The 22,887-nt window shown below is 39.1% G+C and overlaps 1 protein-coding gene across 2 annotated transcripts in view; it reads left to right on the forward strand.

The window, feature by feature from the left end:
• Positions 1-22,887, forward strand: part of EEFSEC (eukaryotic elongation factor, selenocysteine-tRNA specific) — a 125,553-nt gene that overhangs the window by 75,801 nt on the left and 26,865 nt on the right. For both annotated transcript variants that reach the window (XM_066326669.1, XM_066326667.1), the window contains exon 6: positions 7,780-7,936. In XM_066326669.1, coding sequence (XP_066182766.1) covers positions 7,780-7,936 — 157 coding nt within the window. The remainder of the gene's footprint in view (positions 1-7,779; positions 7,937-22,887) is intronic.

The raw sequence follows: 22,887 nt of genomic DNA on the forward strand, positions 1-22,887 counted from the left end.
TTAGCACAGTACAATAAATTTGTCATAAAAGTGTACCAGGTAAGTTGCAGAATCTGCCTTCTTACCCATAGGAAAAAAAAAGGTTTTGTTCGCTTAGCAGCAAAAGAATGGCTTACTCCACATGAATGGGTAGTAGAATTTTGCAAGGTTTGAGTAACACCTATGGTTATTTATATTATTAAATTTAAAATGCAGACATGCTTTTGAGTCGTGCAAGTGTGTGGACAGCTGGTCTTGATTTTTCTGAGGTTGTGTAACAGTCACCTGTGGGGGAATCAGTTTGTCAGCAAGGCAACCAATACACCATTTTATTTATTGGATACAAAAATAAATTAAGAATGTTGCTTAGGTTGCAAGATCAAGAACTTGAAAGTTAGGAAATATGAGATTTACAGTTACTTATGCAACATTAATTCTGTTCCCCTGTGCACTTAATAAGGCAGGGTTCCTCTGAAATTTTTTTGGATGTGGTCGTGTTAAGACTATATCATGGGGCATATCAAAGAGGAACAGGGATAAGGTTGTATGGACATCTGGCATTTCTTAACTTCTTAAGTGCCCAATTCTGCAACTTAGATTTATATAAAACCCAAGTTATTTAATTTCCTAGGTATTTTTAAAGTTGAAAGATAAAGTAAAAGTAAACCTCCGTAATGCTGAAGCATAGTTACCCCTTTACTGTACACCTTCACTGGGGCTGCAGTTACAAACATCCAACAGTGTAGCACAGGCTTGTGTTTCTTAATAGCACAACCTTTGTTAGCCAAATGGCAGAAGGAGCTGTAGTCACCACCCAGTAGAGGAGGTGACTTTTGGCAGTGGGTCCACACACTGGAGTTAGAGATCCTCAGGGGAGGGGACAGACTTGGGGTATTTGTATGTCTATGCTTTGTCGTGAGAGGGGAATGCAAATCTGTCAGAGTCAGCTCTCTCTTCTTCTTCAGCATCATTTGCCTCAGGCAGCTCTTTCCAGGCTTGTCCTGTCCTTGTTGCCTCCTTCCAGTGAGGATTTTATAAGCCTCTGCTCTTTGTTGTCCTCCTCAAGCTATTTGTGGGCATTTTCCTTTAGATAGAAATTTCACTTACTATCGCTGTAGCTGACCTCCTGCTATGTGCCAGGTCTGTGCAATGTTCGAAATGAAACTTGCCATGTCCCACTGATGTCTCCTTTTGGATGTTTAGGATTTAAGAACCTGAGATCACCACAGTTAAAATACTTTAAAATAGTTAAGAAATTGCCTGTGGGTTTTTAAATGGAGGTGCCACCAGCGTCCTCTTGGCTGCTCAGAACCTTCTCCAGGAAGAGGAGCCCTCTTCAGTTTAGCAGTCCTCTCTGTGTCATGCTTACAAAGCCAGATCAAGACCTGCACATACCATCTTGTCTACAGAACAGCATTGTCTTGGTTTTTTTTTCTTGGATAGTATGGATCGCAGGGTTTTTAACCTGTGTAGCAAGCCAGGGCTGGCTAGAGATGGACGGTGTAGGATGTAGTCTTGAGCCTCCTCTTTCCCGTATCTGTTGATGTTGCTTTTCCTACGTAATGGGAATGCAGCATAGATTAATAAAAAATGAATTCATAGCATGAACCAGTTTCTTCTCATGTGGTAGAGCTGATGTTTTCATTCAGACTATGTCAGGAATTCAGTGCCTGTGTTTGTTTCGGGATTCCACTCTTCTAAGCTTTAAACAGAGATGAAGGAAACTTGTGCTATAAAGATGCGTAATGAAAGAATAGTGCCCTGTTGGAACCCTGTATGTTCCTGGAGAATGCTGTTGGGGAGGTGTAGAGCTTTTAGAACCTGAAGCAGTCTGGTTGTGCACCTCTTACTCATTGTCCTGACTCAGTACTCAGCACTCCCATTTTTTTGCTGCTATGCAAGGTTTTACCAGGCTCTAGTGGAGGCACCATGCTCAGCAAAGAGAAGGACATTTTATGGCTGCTTGTTAAATATTCCCAAACAACTGTCCCTTTACTCAGAAAGGCAGTTTGGATATAAGAGACATAGGTTGGTGAGAGATGGGATGAACGTCTGAAAACCAAGTTAATGGGTATGTGGAGATGTTAATGTGATGGCTTCCATTAAAACAGCAGTAATGAGACGTGAAGCTGAGGGCTTCTAGTGCTGGAGGGAGTTGCAGAAAGAAAAGTCTTTATGCTGCTGTAAGTAAGCTCTTGAGGAGGAAGAGTTGTGACTGACCAAATCATTATTTCTTTGTACCAAGTTGTTCAGCTAGTTCTCAGTAACCAGCTAGAAATCTTTGTAGAGTCAAAAAAGCTGTAAACCTGATCATTGGTGCAGTTGTATCAGTTTCTTTCTCCTTCACCCTTTTTGTGGCCTCATGTACCATCATTGTCTCAATGCGTGGAACTTTGTTTTAAGAAAGAACAGGAATTTGCAGCCTCAAAAATATTCCCATTTCTGACACAGAAATGGAAAGTGCTGGAAACTGTTTTCTAGAAATAAATGAGCTGTCACTGGTCATGATGAAGATGTCTCAAGTGTACTTTTTCTGAAGTACAAAAAAGTAATAAAAATACTTTGTATTTTCAGTGTTAGTCACAGGTTCTTTTTGTTCTTTTTCCTCTCCTGTTGTTTTTCTGCTTTAGTTCCAATGAACTTTTTATCAGTTTACTGAGAATAATACTTAGGCCATTAAAAATGTTCTTTTTAAACTCATGTAATTTTTTATTAAATCAGGAAGGGTTATTCCTTCTCTTTCTCTGTATCTTTTCTAGTATTTACTGTTCAGTGCATTTACTTTCTCTGTCTTAAACCTTTCCTTATTTCCCTCTCATACCTTTCCTTATTTCCCTCTCATACTTTGTTTCCTCTTGTGTGTTTCTGTTCTGATCCACTTTTCTTTTCCTTCAGATACATTAAAAGATAACGGTTATTTGCTCTCAAAATGTGTGTGATGGATTGTTTGAGAGGGTGTTCAGATGACAGTAGTTTCTAAATGATCCTAAAAAGGAGGGTTGTTTAACAGGCTGGAAGGTATACCCTAGCTTGCTACCCTGCTCAAAGGGGCATCCTGGAGTTGTTTTTCCTTGGAATGAATACTGTGGTTTGCACTGAAGTCCAACACATAACGTGAACTGTGGTTTTGCAAACAGTCTGAGGCAGGGTAAGTACTGAAGAGATGAGGAGTGTGGGTTGGTTATTTTTTTATGTGAACTTCTTGGTTTTAGCACAAGGGTTATATGCCAGAGATGCACATACTTCAACTACAGTTATAAAGCACTGTTTACTTTTTTTGTGCAAACACAAAAGCCAAGTAAGAAGGGATATTTCATAAACTCAGTGCTATTGTGTCCTCTGGTCTAAGCCATAAAACAAGAGTAACAGAGACTTTCCCTTTGAACTTGAAATCCTTTTCTAAGCTGCTGATCTAACCTAAGTGAGAGGGGAAGACTATACCAGCCAGAAAATTTCTCTTCTGGGTATTTTTCCCATCCTACTTCTTTTCTTTTTTCAAATGTCTTTAAGTGAGTTTGATGCTGCACCTCTGCCCATAAATTTAAAAAAATATTATCGTAATGTAGGTCAGTGAACTGAAACGCCACTGTACACCATGGGGGATTAAAGTCAGAGAGGCAGCCCTCTCCCACTCCTAGTAGGTCATATGAAAATATAAACAAGAAATGCAAGGAGCCTTCAGCTTTTTCTTGCCCTAATCCTTTGTTTATGCAGCACTTAAACTGACTTTTGGGGTCGTCTCTGTCTGGCATTAAAGCCCTAAAGCTTTTTGAAGTTTCCCTGAAGTTAATAAAATTAGTCTGCCCTCATCGCTAGGCCCCTTGGTGCTGCTTCAGAGCAGACTGCATATCCCTTACTGTCTTTGTGGCGTTTGGCTTTGTAAGTTCATAATATTTTATACCAAAAAAAGAGTCTTTGAGAGAAAAGCAGAAAGCTCCTCTGAAAGCCTGTTCAGCTAATAGGCAAAGTGATTGCCATTGTAGATGCTCTGAGAACTCAGTGAATTAACTTAAAATCCCATGATTGGAGGTAAATTGCTGGTAAAGTAATTAGAAGTGTTGAGTTTCAGTTAGAGAGAACTACATGCGTTTCTCTGCCGTTTTACAAAGCAAACCTAAACCAAAAATATAATTTTTCCTTTTATTTTTTTCTAATACAGTCTTAAAGTTGAGAAGATGAGCTTTCCTTCATAGCAATTCTCTGCTCCACTCTTTTATTTTAATACAAAGACGGATCCAGTTATGTTAGTTCCCGTTAGGAACAGGCGTTCTCTAGTTATTTTGTCTTTGTCAGAGATGAATTGATGATGGGCTCACGGGAGGGCGTGGATAGCACAGGATGGGGTGTGTAGCATTTAGTGAGCGAGACAGAGACTTCAGGTCACAGAGGTTTTATTCCAAACAGCCAGTCAGGCAAGTCACTGATCACTTACTATCTCAGCACCACCAAAGTGGTTTTGTTTCTAATGGCCTGTAGAGATGCCCAAGGAATCATGGTGATACCTACAGAACATATTGATTGGTTAAAGGAGGGATTTTTTTTACCAAGTTGGGTTAAGAACTGGCTGCATGGCCAGGCCTACTAGAGATTCATGGTGAATGGTGCTGTATCCAGCTGGCAGCCAGTCACTGGTGGTGTCCCTCAGGGGTCTGTGCTGGGGCCAGTTCTGTTTAATATCTTTATTGATGACATGGATGAGAGTATTGAGTCTATCACTAGTAAATTTGCAGGTGACACTAAGCTGGGAAGGTAAGAGGGCTCTGCAGAGAGACCTGGAACAGTTGGATGGGTGGGCAGAGTCTGGTAAGATGAAGTTTAATAAGTCCAAGTGCTGAGTCCTGCATTTTGGCCACAATAACCCCCAAGAAGGCCAACAGTATCCTGGCCTGGATCAGGAATGGTGTGGCCAGCAGGAGCAGGGAGGTCATTCCTCCCCTGTACTCGGCACTGCTGAGGCCGCACCTCGAGTGCTGTGTCCAGTTCTGGCCCCTCAGTTTGGGAAGGACATTGAGTGCTGTGTCCAGCTCTGGGTGTCTCAGTTTGGGAAGGACATTGAGACACTTGAGCACTTCCAGAGGAGGCAGCGAGGCTGGTGAGGGGCTTGGAACACAAACCCTGTGAGGAACAACTGAGGGAGCCAGGGTTGTTTAGCCTGGAGTAAAGGAGACTTGGAGGCAACCGTATCACTTTCTACAGTTTCCTAAAAGGTGGCTGTAGTCAGGTTGGGGCTGGTCTCTGAACTGACAGAATGTTAGGGCACAGTCTTAAGCTGCGCCAAGGGAAATTTCAATTGGATGTTAGGAAAAAGTTTTTATGGAAAGAGTGATCAAGTGCTGCAATTGTCTTCCCCAGAGAGGCATTGGAGTCACCATCCCTGGATGTGTTTAAAAAAGCCTGGATGTGGCACTTGGTGCTGTGGTTTAGTTGAGGTGGTGTTCGAGCATGGGTTGGACGCTGTCTCAGAGGTCTCTTCCAACCTAGTGGTTCTGTGACCATTAGAGTGAAAAGAACAGTGCAGCTGGAGTCCTTGCTTACTCTCCTATCCTGAATGTACAGGAGCATGACCCTAAAAAGCACCTTTCTTTATAAAAGATAAGGAGTTTTTAATTCCAAGGTTTTAAGTGAGTGTGGCATAACTAAATGCTGATACATTTTGTTTCTGTTCTAACACTCAATTATAGGTTATCATTGCTGGTTTACTCTAAGGTACTTAATGCCTGTAACACTTGTTCACAGAAATCACTGGAGTTTCTTCTGACAGCCTTGCTGGGGAGACTCTAAACTGAACCTTGCTAGCCTAGTATGATTGCTCATCCTGTAATTCCATTTTTAATTAAGTTAAAGATAACTTTGAAGTGCTCTTGAAAAAATAAAAGATGTTTCCAAAGATGCTGGCCTTTAAAGTTGGCTTCCTGTGCCATTTGAGGTATAATTGCAAAAATAATAGATACATTAGAGATCCTCCCTGGAGCATATTGTACCATCTGTATTTCAAACAAAGGGGGAAGAAATACCAGCCAGCAATGGACAAGAGGGATGAACAGTTTTGAAATCCCTGTTTCAGGAATAAAAGATTTATAGGATGAAGTAACATTTTGATTTCTCCAGGCACTGCAACTGGAAAAAAAATAGGTTTTGCGAATGTAAGTGCTTCTTCAGGTTGGAATTAACAGCTTCTTTTTCTTCTAGTCTTCTGTTTCAGACCCAAAGAAGGGCAAGTGTTCCTGAATGCTTATCTCCCCACTCTACCTCTACCTATTATCAAGGGCTCTAGGAAAAGACATTATTCAGTTTTACATTTAAGCCAGAATGTTGCCAAGTCATGATACTGCCATCAATGGTTCACAAGCTATTTTGAAGCAGTGGGAGAGCACAGACACAACAAAAAAACATAAATGTGCCTTTTGGGGAAAGATGAGGAGTTCAGGCAGTGAGTGTTGTTTTGGCATCTGATTGTTTCTGCCTACAGCCTTGGCTGCACCCAGCCTAGAGCTGTCATCTCCATGTGACAGAAGCAAAAAGGGCTATAGGTATTTCGCATCCTGCATCTGGTCTGGGACAGATGGGTCCTACCCGTGCTCTCTAATACTGCACAGCCCTTTCGAGGCTGTTTATAGCTGAGCAAGTAAGCTCAGTTTAAAATAAAAGAAAAATTAAATTTCTGATGCTGGATTTACTACCATACTGAGATTGGCATTCAAATGGAGGCATATATATGTAACAAAATAATAACAATCCTAGGGATTGTTAGTTAGCCTGTATAGGCATTGTAATTTATGGAGGAGGCACCAGGGAAGGATAGTTGCTTAATAAATCAGCAAAATTTTGAGTTCATTTAAACTGAGTAAAGGGGAGTGTTCAGAACTGATTGCAGTTCTTTACTGTTCTAAGTCGCTTTGATCTTTGCAACCCTTTTAGCTGTAGCTAAAAATGGCTCCTGAGATATGATGAAGAGCTGCAACTTTTACCACAAAACAATCTTGGAAAGATTTAAGTAATATCCCCATATTTATTCTGATAAATAAATGTTCCTTCCATGTCTACAAGGTAGAGTAACTGCAGGCGTTGGGTGTACAAGGATATTCACACCTACAGGATTAGGCTCACTTGACTGCACCTTATACTTTGTAATGCCTAAGGGAGGGTTGTTTATCTTGCCTTACCCACCAACCTCACTGTCTCTTGTTCCTGATAGCTTAATTAAGAATTCAACTTGGAATGGTTCTTCCCACTGGGCTACAAACCTTGAAATTAAAATTGGATACAGTGGTCATAAGGCTCTTGGTTTAACAAATCAATATCTATGTAAAGGTGAGTATTTAAAAGGCTCTATTTAGAAACTCTGTCATTTCTTTGGAAGTGTAGCTGTTGGAGTGCAGGTCTGGAGCTAAGAGAAAGAATGTTTATGTAGGTGATAATGCACTTAGCTGCAGAACAAATAATGGAATAAACTTTTTGTCAGCATTTGTACTTCAGTGACTTTCATGAAAAGTTTTCAAAGCAGAAAAAGTATTTTATTTAACTGATCTTTACAGCATGTTCTATAGGTTTTATTCTTCCTGTATTTTCATAAGGGAGGTAGAAGCAGAAATGTGTTAGTTCATAAAGTCTTCTATGGTCTTAGACACAAATTGCCTTAAACTCAACAATTTAGATGACTCGCCCGGAGTTTTGCTCATCTAGAGGTAAGTTGCTTGTCAAAGGTGGAATGGTAGAAGTTGCCAAACTCAGCATGTAACACAGATAATTTCTTGTCACTTTAGCTTGTAGAGTTATGAATCCCTGTGTTTTTTTCTGCAGGTGATGGATGATTACAGTGTGATTGGTCGTTCATTGTTTAAAAAGGAAACAAACATCCAGATTTTTGTGGGTCTCAAAGTGAAACTGTCTACAGGAGAAGATGGAATAATAGATGGTGGTTTTGGACAAAGTGGTAAATTTAAAATCCGAATTCCAGGTAGGTGCTTAGCAGTTAACAAATACTAATCTGTGTCAAATGTAGAGGATCTTTCCATGTTGCAAGGTGAAGTGATACCAGTAATCTCCTGAAGTTTTGAAATCAGCTCATACCCAGTTGCAGCAGTGATCTTGTGGGTGCTGTACCTCTTCTGATTACATGATGGTGACTGTGACGGTGTGAGACCAAATGGCCTGGAGCCACATCCCCTGTGTCAACAAATTCAGGTCTCAAAATGACTTTTCTAAGTGGCAGTAACACAGAAATCATGCTGTGCCCAGAGAGGTTTGTGGTAATCTCTCCTCTCTTAATGTATGTATGATTTGCACCAGAGCACTTCTGAACAAATAAAAGAAAGCAAACCTGCAATCATTTTTACCTGTAGCTACTTATTAAATATAGTATATTGGATGCAAGTTCCTTAAATTGGCTCTGTTCTGCATGTTATTACCTAACTTGCCTTCAAGCAAAAACTGCTTGATAAATGGGGTTTTGGACATCTTGAGAGTTTTTTTATTGCTTGTGTCTCCTGGTTTTATAAGATTATATATGACTGTATTTTTCATCCTTGGTGAATTACAGGAAGGATTTATGCTTCCTTAGGATAGAGCATGGGAAATGATGAGTGCTAGAGTTTATAAGTGTCATTTACTGGGGTTTTTATCCTTTCTTCTTTTAAGGCAGGAGAGTAGTTCTGAGAGCCTTTTCAAAAGGCAGTAATAGGTGTTGCATTTAACTCAGATTGCAGGATAAGATTTTAAGGATACCAGGCAGTACTTTTGTATTTTTGTTTTGTCTTTGGCCCATTTGTCACTAGCTAATCACCTGCCCTCTTAGGCAGATGAGCAAGATTACTTATATTGAACAAGTGAGAAAAGAAATTATAAGATTCTATGGCTGCAAACAGTCAACATAGCAACTGATCTTCAAAGCAAGGTGAAGTTTCGCGATTCCTTGCAGAAGATGGACTATCTTTCCATTTAATTTAGAGTGTGATGCAACTGCTCTAATTTTGACCCTCTGCAAGTTTCCTTTCTTCTTCCTATTACAGATAAGAATTTCTGACTGTATAAAATATCTCATGTGTTCTATCCTAGCTGTACTTGTAGTTTTGTCACCAAATGCTAGATTTTGCAAATAGGTCTGAGAGCCTAATTAGCAAGCATACTTCACATTTAAAAAAAAGATTGCACCAGATTCGTGTTTGCTTTTAGTTTTCTGGTATAGAAAAATTGTAGGGATTCACTAAGGTACCTTTAGGTAGAAGATGAAATGATGTATAGATGATCTTAGAGCTGAAAACCTAAAGATCAATATGGTGTCTTGCTTAAAAATGTAATTATGTAATGTTCTTAGTAACTTTTCTTTCCTGGAGGCAAAAACCCGATGAACAATAAGGATGGGAGGATGGCATTTCCATTGCTATTTCTACATTTTTGGATGGAGGAAATGGTTCTTCGTGGGACAGAGAGAAGCCTTATAAGGCGTCTCTGGCACCCTTGTGGATTTAAGCAGGAACTGTAATTGTGAACCAGCAGTTACATTAGGAAAATTTTATATAGATTTAGATAATGGCATTTTTCTCTATCTGTTGAGTTAGTGGGAAGAAATGGTACCTTTCACCAAGGTGTTCATTATCTAATCTTGGTTACACTCATCATATGTTTAACAGTAGACCTTGAAACAGGGGATCCTTTGTGGTTTGTTCTTTGAATGAGAGGTGTATGTAGCAGAATACTAGAATTTAATACCTCTCTAAAGTAGGCAGAATAATACAAGTTAGTTTGCTTTGCTTTAGCCTGGGTCAAACTAGGGTGCTCTTCTTTTCTGGAAAGAAAAGATAGTAAGTTAAATTAAGTTGGGTTGAGGGTATCAAGGAATGGTAAAGAAGCACAGAATTTGTAAGAGCCTAAAAACCTGTCCCTTTAAGAGTTTCAGAGATTTGTGTGTAGGGGGAGAGCCATTGCTCTGATACTGCTTGAGTCAACTGCAGTTCACATTCCTTTGTTAGATCAGTGTTGCTTTTTTAATGTGTCTGCATCCTGTTTGTGGGTTGGGGTTTTTTTTAAATTTAACTGGTCCGACTTCTCTCGCCCTTACCCTCACCCCATTCTTCATCCTTGCCTCCTCTCATACAGTCTCTTACATATTTTTTTGGGTAGACCTTTTATTAAATTTTTCTGAAGTTATTTTTTCCGTGATTCGTTCAGAAATGTATCACAGAGTGGGAGGGAAGGAAATGTCCAGGTTGAAAACTGCCTTGTACTGCCTCAGTCTGGCAGTTCATCAGTCCTCTTGAATTTAAAACCAATCAACCTCTAGGACAGAGTTAACTTGTTCAGCTACTTGACCTGATGATAGCTGGTGGCTGGTTTTAGAAACAAACCTCTCCATGGCAGTAAAATTCAAGAAGATGTGTCAAAGATTTGTGTCTTGACTACTAAAGGTGATAATAGACCATGGCATGTCTTCGGGTGCTTAATGGTGGTCCCATTGCTCCCAACACCACATGCTCACATGAGCAAGTGTTGGACTCCCCAAGTGTTCTATTGTACTCACTTGTGTTTGCTATAGATCAGCCTGGGAACATTGTCTAATGTCATCTGTGGGCTGAAACTTGGCAGACCATGACTGGGAATGGCAGAATATGCATCTGTTTCTTACTCTGGCACTGCTTGTGTGCAGCAGTAGGTCAGATACTTCTCTCTGGTCTTCTGCTTTGTGAGACGGGGATAATTACTGTCCATTCTGGAAAAAAACCCCAAAATATTGAAATTCTTGATTTAATTTATTCCAGGCTTAGTGCATTAATATTTCTTGAAAAATGTAATTATCTTTCTTTAGAGTACAAGAAGCACATCTAGAGTACAGCATGGAATTGGAAGTTCCTCAGTTGCTGAAAGATGTCAGTAGTTTGGAAGAAATTCAGGGAAGTAGGCAGCAAGAATGCTGGAGAGGCTGAAAGGATTGATTTATGAGGGAAAAAAGATGAAAAGAATGAGTGAAACTTGGCTAAATGATGTCTAAGTGGGAGATATCATTATCCACAATTATTTGAAGAACATAACAGAGAAGAATCCCTTGGGGTGGTCCAAGGAGGTGGAAGCAAAGCTTAATAACATGAAACAAAGCTAAGTGTAAGTTGACTATTGATAGATGTTATTTAGGAGAGATATCTTGCACTGCCATGTTATCTTTGCAAAGGAAGATGATGTATTCCAGTTTGACAATACTCATGTTCAGTTTGCTAGTGCAGGGTAAGACAGGCAGGCAGTAGGATAGTGGGTCGAAGTACAATTAATTTTTCATCTCACTTCTGATTTTGTATCCAGGCATGCTTTTATTGCTTGAATGACAAGGTATAACCTACTTTCTACAATGTTTGCAGCAGCATCTAAAAGAAAAAAAAAAAAAGTATTTGCTGGCAGATCTACTGTTTTGTAGGACTCAGTTGTGGAGCTGTTTGTGCTTTAACTGAAGACAAAGTTTCAATTCCTGTTAATTGACAGGGTGATGCTTCCTTTCTAGACTCGTTGCAGGATCAAGTGCATAAAAAGGAGGACATAATCTCTATGTCTCTCTCACAAGAGAATTTTGCATAGTTTAACAAGCTGCTTAAAAAGAACAGGATTTGAAAGACAGTTTAAACTACACTGCTTTTAACATTAGGCTTTGTGTGGATGAGGGAGTGAGCCACTGATGGGACGTGCTTGCTAAGGTGGGTGATTTGTGGCAGCTGTTTTAGTTGTAAATGGAACACAGTATAGGGTAAATGAGTTAAAAGTATTGTTCAAGAACAAGTTTGGGGAGGCAGGAACTGTATGTTTAAGTGTCTTATTCTAAAGAAGATAAAAACTAACAATGGCAGTCTTTGGAAGATGCTTATTTCAACATACCTTGCACCAAGGAATGTTGTGCCAGTTGGTAAGACATTTAAAGGAAAGTTCAGCAAATCATTTGAATAACCTAGTGGATTTTATTTAACTGTCTCTCGCCTAAGAACTGATCCTGTAAAACTATGCTTTATTTGCAAAATCATGATCTGTTGCTGTGTGTCTTGACATCTTCAAAAGTTTGACTTTAGATATGCCCATTTCTTTGGTTTTAGCTCATTGCATTTGTCTTGTGCTTGATTTTTGTAAAATGTAGCAACTTTTAAAATCTAATTGGAGCACGTGTAATATTTTGGGCATGGTTCACTTTCTTTTCGTCTTTCTGTCTAATTTCTAGTGAAGTGTTCATCCTTTCTGAGGCACTGCAATGTGACTGCCATTCTCCTCTTTTTGACTAAAAATTGCTGTACATGACTTAGTTAAGAGTTACCTTATTTCTTAATGCAAAAGAAGCAGTCCATATCTAACACTCATAAGAACTGAACACATTTCTGAATTGAGTAAATTTAAGTGTAATAAAAGACACTTTTCATAAGAAGAGATAAAAATGAGAATATTGGAGTATAAGCTTTGTGGCTTCTCTGTTCTTTTTAGTCATACAGGATAACAAAAATTTTAAGTTTCTTAAAACAGGTGAAAACAAACTGGTTTATAACTTTATCTTTTGTTGCCAGTAACTTTTTGAGAGAAAAGTTCATTTCACTGTTTCCACTGCTTGTCATGGTAAGAGGGATTGAATGTGCCATAAAAGTCTGCTCTGAAATAACAGCACAGATCTCCTCCCTAACCTGGGACACAGTACCTCTGGGATCCTGCAGATAAAGTGGTCAGAATTCAGCAAAGTGTCTTATTCTTGAGAATTCCTTGTATTCTTACATGTGAAATTAAGGGTAGAAATTCAGAATATGTTCCCCCCTTAGCATATTGTGGATTTGGTGCATCTTTGGTGTTTTTATGTTTTGCCACTTTTTTCATTGAGTGAGATCCCACACTGGCTTGCAAAGTACTTAATGATGTAGTGAGAGAGCTGTGATGTAAGAGCTGTACATGAACAGAACTGCTCTGCATGATTTCAATTCCAGATAAAAACTGAGGGTTTAAAAGTGGAATTCAATTTTTTTCAGTATTTTTTAGCATTACACTTAAACAAAGATGTTGACTAGAGGTTAAATAGCATAAGGGAAATTAAAGTTATGTGAAGATTGAAAAATACAACTGTAAAATAGTTTATGTATCACATTGTCATCTGTAGCCTCCTCCTTAAGAGCCATCTTAATTGTATTCTTTTTGATACTTGATTTATTTTTCCCCATTATTCAAGGCATATGTCACTTTGTTCAGGTAGGTCTCAACACACCAATATAACTGTCATTTGTGGAATATTACTTTCAGGGAGTTGGATTTTTCTTAACTGTAGGAGACAAGCTTTGAATGGTTGACTGTAGATAAATGTCATTCCCAACTCTGTGATTTGGAGGGCACTCCTTACTGACATCAGTAGGAATGGGGTAGCCTAAAGCTTTTCATTGCCCTGAGAATAATTAAACATCCTGTCACTAAGCAGCATAGTTTTTTTGTGGGAGATCTTGACATTTGGAATTCTTTGCTTGTGTTGCATTAGAATAGGATAATCTTTTCTTAGGCGAAATGGAATTTAGGTACATTTAATGTCCTTGTTTTCCCAGCCTAGCTTCTGTTTTAAGAAAAGAAAATAAGAAATTGTTGGCTGCAAGGGTCTGGTGGGTTGCCATCCCTGTCAGTGTCAGGTGAGGCTGAGCAGGATTTCAGTCAAGAGGAAAAACAAAAGCCCAAGGGCAAATAAATCTGTGTAGCTGTGTTTTATTTAAAAGCTGGAGATTAGTTCTGCTTGTTCTTTCACAGTCTCTTTTCCCCTACCCTCTAAACCAAACAAAACCTAAAATCCTTAAGGGGTACTTAAGCCATAAATCTCCTTCTCTCCTTTTTATGGAAGTTGGCTGGTGTAGCATGGACAGAGGCTGGGAGAGGATTGTTGGCAGGGAGGCATCACTTCGTTGTATGATCCCCTCTTGAGCAGATTAAACTGTAGTGATGTGGAAGTCCTGGTGACCACATAGGAACTAGGAATATATACTGCATTTGCACAAAAAGGTTGGCCTGGAAGCCTACCTTTTGAGTGGTGACATCATGCAAACCTGTATTGACCTTTGAAGCCAAATAACCAGATTTATCGACCTTAGAGTATTCTTGTGGAATCAAAGTCAAAATTTGTGTACGTTCCTTCTGAATGAAAACAGAAGTCAATGAAGAAATGTTGACTTACAACTGCCTGTCTGCCTCATTCATGATAGGATTGGGAGATCCTGGTCTTGTCTGCAATGACACAGTCATTGAGTCTCTGAACTGAGAGCTCTGAAGGGGGGATGTATTGATAGTAAGATCGGTTTCACAGGCAGCAGGTCATTGCACACTAGAGCAGATGCTGCTCCCAGGGGAGGTAATGACTCTCCTTTGGGTTTGAAGTTTCCATTGGAGTGTCTGTCCAGCAGGTTGTTTCTCTGGGATCAAGCAGACGTGGATTACGGAATTATCAGGCATCAAGTGATGTTAGCAGCATTTGGGTGTATCTGCAAGAAAAGTGTCCAGCTCCTGTGTAAGCCCTTGGGTTGAGTACAGTATGGGCTGCATAGCGGTTCTTGGGTCATTGAAAAGAGTGAGAGGGACTTCTTTTTAATTTTATCTTTTATTTTACTGCCACTCACTGTAGAGATGGTTTTCCCAGGGTAGAAGAAAACCCTGGAAAAATGCCTTGGGAAACTCTGTTCAAAATGCAATAAGCAAGAAGCTTGTTCACATGTTCAAGTGTGCAAATGTTACTAGAGGATTCCTTGTTCTCTGTATTACCGTAGGTTAATTTTTGGTGCAGGAATTTTAATATTCTTAATCATTATCCCCCAGTGAACCCTTCCCTCAGACTCCACCTTAACTCCCCACCCACACTGGGGTGGATAAGTCCCCCTGTCTGACCCAAGACCACACCTTTTGCCCCTTGTTACTGCCTTGGTCCGGTTTGGTCCAGTACAGTGGACACCTTATTGTTTGTTGTGTCTCTCTCCATCAAGTCACCACAGGGCCAAGTCCTGAAGATACTCAAAGGGGTCTGATCATCTGGGCTTGGATCCACGGAAGTTTCAACCCACACTTTCTATTCTTGTGCAAGAGGAGCTTAATGTGAGTGTCAGTAGTGCGACAGAAGGAACATTGGGGGTTCTGTACCCCATGGTGTAACTGCAGTGTTTCTTTCCTACAGACCACACCACATCAGTGACTATCACGTTCCCCTCAAGGGCAGGGCTATTGGGTGGCCTTCAGGAAGAAGTGCTATTGCTCTCTGACCAGTACTGCCATGGCAGTAAAGAGCAGTCTGTATTGAACCCTTTTTGTTCTCCTGAGTAGCAAAGCAACTCACACTTGCAGAAAGTGTGAGCTCAGCCCCAAAGCAAACTGAGCTTTCACTCTGGGCTTTGCTGCCTCTTCAATTTGTCTTTATTTTTCTGCAAGTCCAAAGAGCATGTTATTCTGAGCTTACTGTTTGAATGTGGAAAGCATTAAGGATGTAAGTGCTGCCTCAGTCTATAAAGACAATTACTTTGAAAAGACAAGTTGGTGAAGTTAAGCATTTACAACTTCAGATATAAAAAAGAATATCTTAATTAGTTCTCCATTGTGAGATGCATTATGATACCAGGTCTAATTGAGTGATTACATTCCCCACACTGACACACACACAAGGAAAACTTTGCTGGTTTCAGTGATGCTTTGTAATTGACCCGTTGTCCTGTACTGAGGGGTGTTTTTTCTCCTCAGTGAGTAATCAGCTCCTTTATTGTTTGCATTTCACTGGAGTCCTGATGTAAATATGAAATTAATTAATTAATTGCACTATTTATGGAAAAAAATCCTATCAATAAAAAAAAAAAAAAACAAAAAAACCCAAAAACAACAACAACAACAAAAAAAACACCAACCTCCAGCAAATGGGATTCGTTTGACCATAGGGTATCTTAACTTCTACAGATTCTACCACTTGGGAAATAAAAAAAAATACAAACCACAACCCACAACCCACAACCAAAAGAAACCCCACTTTAGTAATCACTTGCATACATTTTCTTTCCTTTATATGCTTCCAATCTCAATGGAGCCTCCCTTCACTTTGGCTAAGTTTTTGCTAATGGTTTCCTTTTCTCCTCTTTGGTCCTGCTTTTTATTCATCTGCTACTGCGTCTCCTGCCCATCTTTCTTGGTCCCTGAAGTTGGATGCCAGTAACAGCTTGGTTTGCCCTCAAATATTTCTACCAGCATTTTCAGGCTTCTGTAGTGATGTGCAAGGTAGAGGTGATTTTTCTGACCTGGGGATGTTCTGGTGCTGCAGTACTGTGAGCTCTTGAAAGGAAGGGCCAAAGGGAAAATCCAGTCTGCAGATGGAGGCCGTTGGGAATTGAGCTGCCAAAATAGTCTGCTTCAAGTGCATTCCAATTAAGTTTCCTTTTTTGCCTCCAAGAACAGCAATTGCTCTATTAGTTATCCTGAAGTTAAGTTTCAAATCCCTGTTGCAAAGTAGAAAGATGCTCTAATAGAATTTATCTTAATTTGTGGATAAAATCGGGATCTGATAGTGTGGGAAGAGCTTGGGAGGCAACTGTGGGTTTTTACAAGTATTTTTAAAACAGACCAGTTGTTGTTTCAGTTGGCAGTGACATTGGTAGTCAGCTGTCCAAAGTACTCATGATAGTAAGCCCACAAAGAATGATTTTCTTTTATTAAAGCAAACAAAAAAAAAATCCGTAAACATTATTTCTTTTCTTAGATAAACTCAGGTCATATATAAGATTCTCTTAAGCCACAAGAGCTAGATACATAAATTAAACAAACTGAGATTAGCACTCAGTTGCATGTTTTTAGGATCTGGGATTTCAAAAGAGGTGCGCTTATCTTGAGATTTGTGGTAAAACTGAGCACTGGAAATGCTGCTGTGTATAATAACCTTACTTCTGTGTAGAGTCTCTTGTGATCATAAGTCTTTCCAGTTAATCCAGGCTTTGTTATTTTGAGGGAATGTAGTTATTGTGGGAAGTTGCATTCCCTGGGAGAAAATAAGCATCTTGCACATTTAGGGCTGCTACTTTGCCGAATTTTGAGTAATTATAACAGCAGCTGTAAACTCTTGGAGCCTGTTGCTCTCTGGCAGGTCATGTCTGCAATGGATGTGGCCAAGCAGACTGCTCCATTTGCCTGTATTTGTTCTGTGCTTGTATTTGCCATCACATCACCGTTAACTTACTTGGACAACATTTCCAAATTACCTAATACATTTTGGCTCCATGCTGCTGTTATGTAAACTGCCCATTGGGTTGTTGTGACTCTTGCTTCATGTGCTTAGGAAGTCCTTTGTTCAAGGCTCCTTTACTGAAGGTTGCTTTTTTGAAGAAAAAAGGAGGGAAAAATCCAACACGTAGGTAGGAGGCAAAATTAAATATTCAAAATAAGGAGCTGAACAAGTTTATTTCCCCTATAAAAGTAGTTCTACCCTGTTTTGCATATGTGATAAGTTCCATAAGCACACAGCTGCAGAATATTCAGGTTTTAAAATTTCTGCTGCATTTCTAATTTGGATATTTTCCATTTTAAGTGGAGTTGCCTTGCATAGTCACTACAATCCAAATATCCTGTTCCTTACAGACCAAATTGTTAATTTAATTTTGGCTTCACTGGGATTATGCTGCTGAAGTTGCAAACAATTTGGACTAGATCATGGCATGGAACAACACAATTGCTTTTACTTTCATGAAATAGTACAGAAGTTTAGTGTACCACACATCCTGCAAATAAGGGCAGGATACATGTGCTGCCTTCTGGCTATCCTTTTTTTGTTGTTGTCCTTTTCTGATGTTTAATTTTGCAAATTCAGTACATGCTTGCTGTAATTTCGAATGTGAAAACTTTTTTTTTCTTGAAAAAGAATATAACTAACAGTGGATTTTATTATGTGTCTATACAGTTTGGCTGAGCAAACTTAGAGCATCAAAAATTAATAATTTGGTAATATCTTGTATCTCTTAGAACAAATGAGAATATATATGTATATTTATTTTTTAAATTTCATTCTCATATACTTGTTCTTTGCAAGTCTGGGATGCTTCACTGAGTGCCTTGGAAAAATATATGGAAAGAACAAAATACATTATCTTCTGAAGAGTTACAAAATGTCATAAACATTTCTGTTGGTTTACTGCTGCTCAGTTAAGCATTGTCCTTCTGGATAGGAAGGGCCTTTTTTCTTGCTTAGGACTTAGCTGATGTCAGTATAGCTAAATGTGAGAGATTCAGGTACATGACCGAACTGCCCAAATAAGGAACTTTTTAAAGTGATCCTTAAATTTTCCAAAAAATAATGCAGGGGATATACACAATTTAAAATTACTTCTTTCGATGTTTAAGGTGGAATTTTACTTTGAAGGGTTACATTTTTTGGTGAGAGATGACTGTAGACAGGTGGACCAAAGATTTCAGGATGAGTTGGTCAGGAGGAATTTGCTTTGTCCTATTTGTAGTGGGCAGCTTTCTCCAAGAGCTCTCTTGTTTCTGTAGAGAAAGGAAGTGGAAGCCATGCATCCAAATTTTGTGTTCTCAGTATTTATATAATACCCAAGAAAGAATTATTTCCTTCATCTTTATTTCTGCTTTCTTGTGTACAAAACAGGATGCTAGTTTTTGGATGTTACAGTTCTCCCTCACAGCTTTGCAGTATTTGGGTGGAAAATACTTAGGTTACAGGCCTTTACATAACTTTGATCTTCTTAAGTCTCCACAAGGGTCACTCGTGCATTCAGGTTGCCCTCTCGCCATGAAATTTCTCTCCCTTTCTGTAAACTGTTTGTGCTCCTTTACTTGATTTTGATCATTCATCCCCTGGGCCTTTCACCTTCCCTTTCCACCAGTGTTTGTTCTGATAGCTTTTTGAAGTCTGAGTAAAAAAATACGCCACAGGGGCTTCCTGGAGGCCTAGAGCTTTGTGGTTTGCAAATCGTAGAGTATTTGAAGTATTGACTCGCAACAGTGGCCAGTGCACAGTGTATGAGAACTGTTGTGTGACAAAGACATTAACCTTGAGAGCCATGTTTTGAGTTTGGGGACAAAAAAAAATAGTTGTTCTTAAATAGTGTGCATTGATTTCAAGGAAGTCTCTGTGAAGCGGTCTTTGGCTTGTGTTTTCACAAAGAGATTTGAGTGTTTAATAAAGAATAGGAAATAACTGGAGCTTCAATAGACCTGTTTTCATAGGGGAGGCTCTGCTGTAATGTGATTTTGTATAATGTTATACATAGACAACAAAAGCATTTCCTGCCTGTAGCTACAGTATTACTGAATTTAAAAAAACCTGAAAAAATACTTTAAAAAGTACTTAATACATGGAATGAAAGTTACAGGAAAGGTAGAGAATACCATTATCCTGCTTAGAAAAGTCTTTCATGTAAAATCTGAAGTTGGAACTTCAATCCCAAGACCTTCACGCTTTTGTGCTATGGGTTTTATGACAATATTTTTTTAAATCTCTGAGCCCTCAGTTCCCCTCACCACTTGCCCCTCATCCCTGTCAGCTATTCCAGATTAAAAACTATTCCAGATCACCAGTTAGGTGTTTCAGAGAACTTACTCTTTCCTGTTACAACTGATGAGTTACCCCATTTGATTTTTCTGAAGTCCAGTCCATTTCTACTCTCCCCTCCCCACTCAATTCCCTCTTGGTTTGGGCATTTGCCTTTTGTTACCTCTGCAGCCCCTTCCTCTGATCTTTCCTACACAACCCAGAGCAGCCTCTGCTGCTTTTTAGTTGGGTTTTTTTTTGGTGGTTTTTTTTTTAAGGGAAATGCATGTATAGATATGTGTGTATGTATATATATATATATAAATATATATATATATATGCAGTACCGTGAACCAAGATGATGGACCTGTGCCATCCCTTTACTTCCTTTGTTGTTCTGTCCTAAACTGTCATTGTATGTAAATGAAGAACGTTGTTTGTGTGGCTTTTGTTATGCACCCGAAGTTTTTTAATTCAGTATAAGTTTGCTGCCAGGTATGTATTTACTCCTCAGTGCATTTGTTTACCTTCTCAGTTTTCTGTATGTTAAAGAGCAACTTTCTCTCTCCCTAGTATAGCTGGCTGGTTGATGTATGGATGTGTTAGGCAAAGGACCGCTTGACTGCTGAGTTATCAGCTCATCAGGATTGGTATTACAACATGAATGCAGCCTGAAGAATATGCATTTGTTTTCTTTATGATTGCAATGAATTATCTTTTCAAGCTCCTGCAATGGTAACACAGGCCAAGCAGCATGTGCCAGGCATTAGAGCAGGAAGATGTTTTTTGAGGACTGAAAATGTGCTAAAGAATGCAAGTTCCTGCTGACAGGAGAGCAGGCTGTATATCATGAACTGGGGATTTTCTTTTCATGGCTCATTGCAATCGATTGTTCTCGCAAGTACCTCCTCAGAAGATGTTCAAAGATGATAGTCCCTTTGGAGTTCGTGTGGAAATTGTTGCCTGCTTCCCCAATCCCAGACTTTTTTCCTCTAGTTTTTCTTCATGTTTTCCTTGTTATGCTCTGAAGTGAGTAATTTGAGGACATAATGTAATTGGATTTAGTTGTGTGTTTTATTTTTCTGTCTTGAAATTGTACATGTTGAGAGCAAGATTGACTTATTTAGTAAATTATTGGTGGTTTTGGTTTTTACTTGCAGTGAAATTAAGCTTGGATTTATTGACCCAGGCTCTCTGTTGAACTACTCTTCCTTTTAAGAGAAGCTGAATATTTTTAAGAATATTTTTCCATTGACCAAGGCCAAATAGAAAGGTTTTTGGGAAAATACTAAAATTTAATATTTGACAATTTATTCCTGTAAAAAATCAAATTAATTTCTCACATCTGTGAAAATGCAACAACTTGGCTATTTCTGTTCAATTGATCATTGTGCAATTCGCTAGTGTTTAATCTTAAATATGTGATTAGATTTCACAGTAAATGTATGCTGGAGCAAAAGCAAGAGCGAGCCTCTTTTGGAACTTATTTCTTATAAGCACAGGAATAAAAAGTTTTATTTGGCATTTGGAAAAAAAATAGGTAGATTAAGAACAGATTTTAAATGTAATTTCTCTGTAAGATTTTGAGCTTTAATAAATACTGATTCTTGTAAGAAGACTATGCTGTGGAGTTTTGCAAATGAGTTTGGTTGAATAACCTTATTTTCTCTAATCTTCATAAAGAAAGGATGGATTTGTAGTATACACAAATGATTGCTTTTTAGGTGGCTAAGAAATGGGCAAAATCTTGTAAACATGGGGAAAGGTCTGTGTTATTCAGTCTCTGAAATTTCCTGGATTTGCTTGCTGATGGTTGGGAATCTTCTGTTAAACACCTTTTGATTATTCTGTATTTAAAGCTTTTACTCTTATATATTAGATGCTAGGTCTTGATTTCAGGACACATATACATATGGATTACACAGAGAATAAGTGGAAGCATGTTCTGGATTCCCTGCTACTTCATTGAAGCAGGTAGACCTGGCTTGGGGAGGAAAAGACCATCTGTAAGCAAATCAGTGGAGGGTATTTCAGTCCGTCCCTGCCGATTATTTCTAATTGAAGCTGTCTGAGTCAGTCTTAATACAATTTAGATATCGCCAGCCAGAAGGATTTTATTTATGGAGCAGGGCCTGTTGAAACTTCCTCCAACCCTGCAGAAGCTGTGAATGGGAGAGAGCTGATCAAGCAGGCATGCCTGGCCAGCGTATGCATTTCTTTAATAAGGCAGGGATTGATGTCTTTTGCAGTTCAGGGGTTAGATAAACAGCAGTCCCTCAGTTCAAGGCTCTCCATGTTCAGTTGTTTGTTTATACGGATCTCAGAAGGTTAGCTTAGCCTTCTTGACATCCCGAGGGAGCTTTCCTGACCATGCTGTAACCTTGTCTGCTCCAAAGCTGCTCAGGAGGCGTCGCATCACCTTGTAGGAAAAGTACTGCCTGAATGGAGTGTGCAGCTCAGACCTGGTCTCAAAGAAACGTAGATGTAATCAAAGTGGCTGGAATATTGGGTCTGTCTTCAAGAACTCATAAATAATTTGCATGTGTAGTGTATGTAACTATGGTGCTTTCATTCTGAGACTTGATGTTTGCCCACAAAGATGCCTACAACGTGCAACTCGGTCTCTTACTGATTGCAGTTCTGAGAAATCGGTGACATACATGCCTAAGTTCACCAGAACTTTGAGATTGTCTTACTAATTCCTGCTTCTATTGACTTGGCAGTGGTAGTCCATTAAATTGAATGGGATAAACATCAAATAAATAAATAGTTATGTTAATAATTTTTTATTTAAAAAAATTAGCGATGATTTCATGTTGAACCATACAGAGAGTTAAAGCGTGCATCTCATTATGCTGATTTCCATAGCTATTCTGTCCCAGTTTTCATCCTTCACAGAGGATGATGGTCACATGAGAAATGAGAAAGGAATGGTGCAAATTCATCTGCATCTTATTGCAGTATAGTTCTGATGAGTAGAGTTGTTCTGGAATTAGAGGATGATTTTGCTCAGAGTTAGAAGTGTGCTTTATCACATGTGGGACTGGCTGATTATAAAATGTGACATGTTATGAAGTTGGCTTAAATCCCAGAATTTATTGAATTAGTTTTTGCTGATTTGATGTCTGGTTATTTGTACTTTATTTTTCTGCAGCACCTTCAGTCTGTAGCCATGCAAACCCAAACAGACACTAATAAATGTCTGGCTGCACACTTACAGCACAGCTTGTGAAATATCCTCTCGTACAGATGGGTAAACTGAGGCACAAACAAGGGCTGTTAGTGGCCACTGGACATTTTTGAGTGAGCAGAGATCTATATGGACTCTTCCTGTCTTGTAACCTGCAATGTCCTCAATTCCTTGAGATGAGTTTGTGCACTCCTAGAGCTTCTCAGGAAACCTGAACTTTGTCTGGTGTTCTCAGGACAAT

This window comes from Sylvia atricapilla, chromosome 11 (genome assembly GCF_009819655.1).
Source record: "Sylvia atricapilla isolate bSylAtr1 chromosome 11, bSylAtr1.pri, whole genome shotgun sequence".
NCBI lineage: Eukaryota > Metazoa > Chordata > Aves > Passeriformes > Sylviidae > Sylvia > Sylvia atricapilla.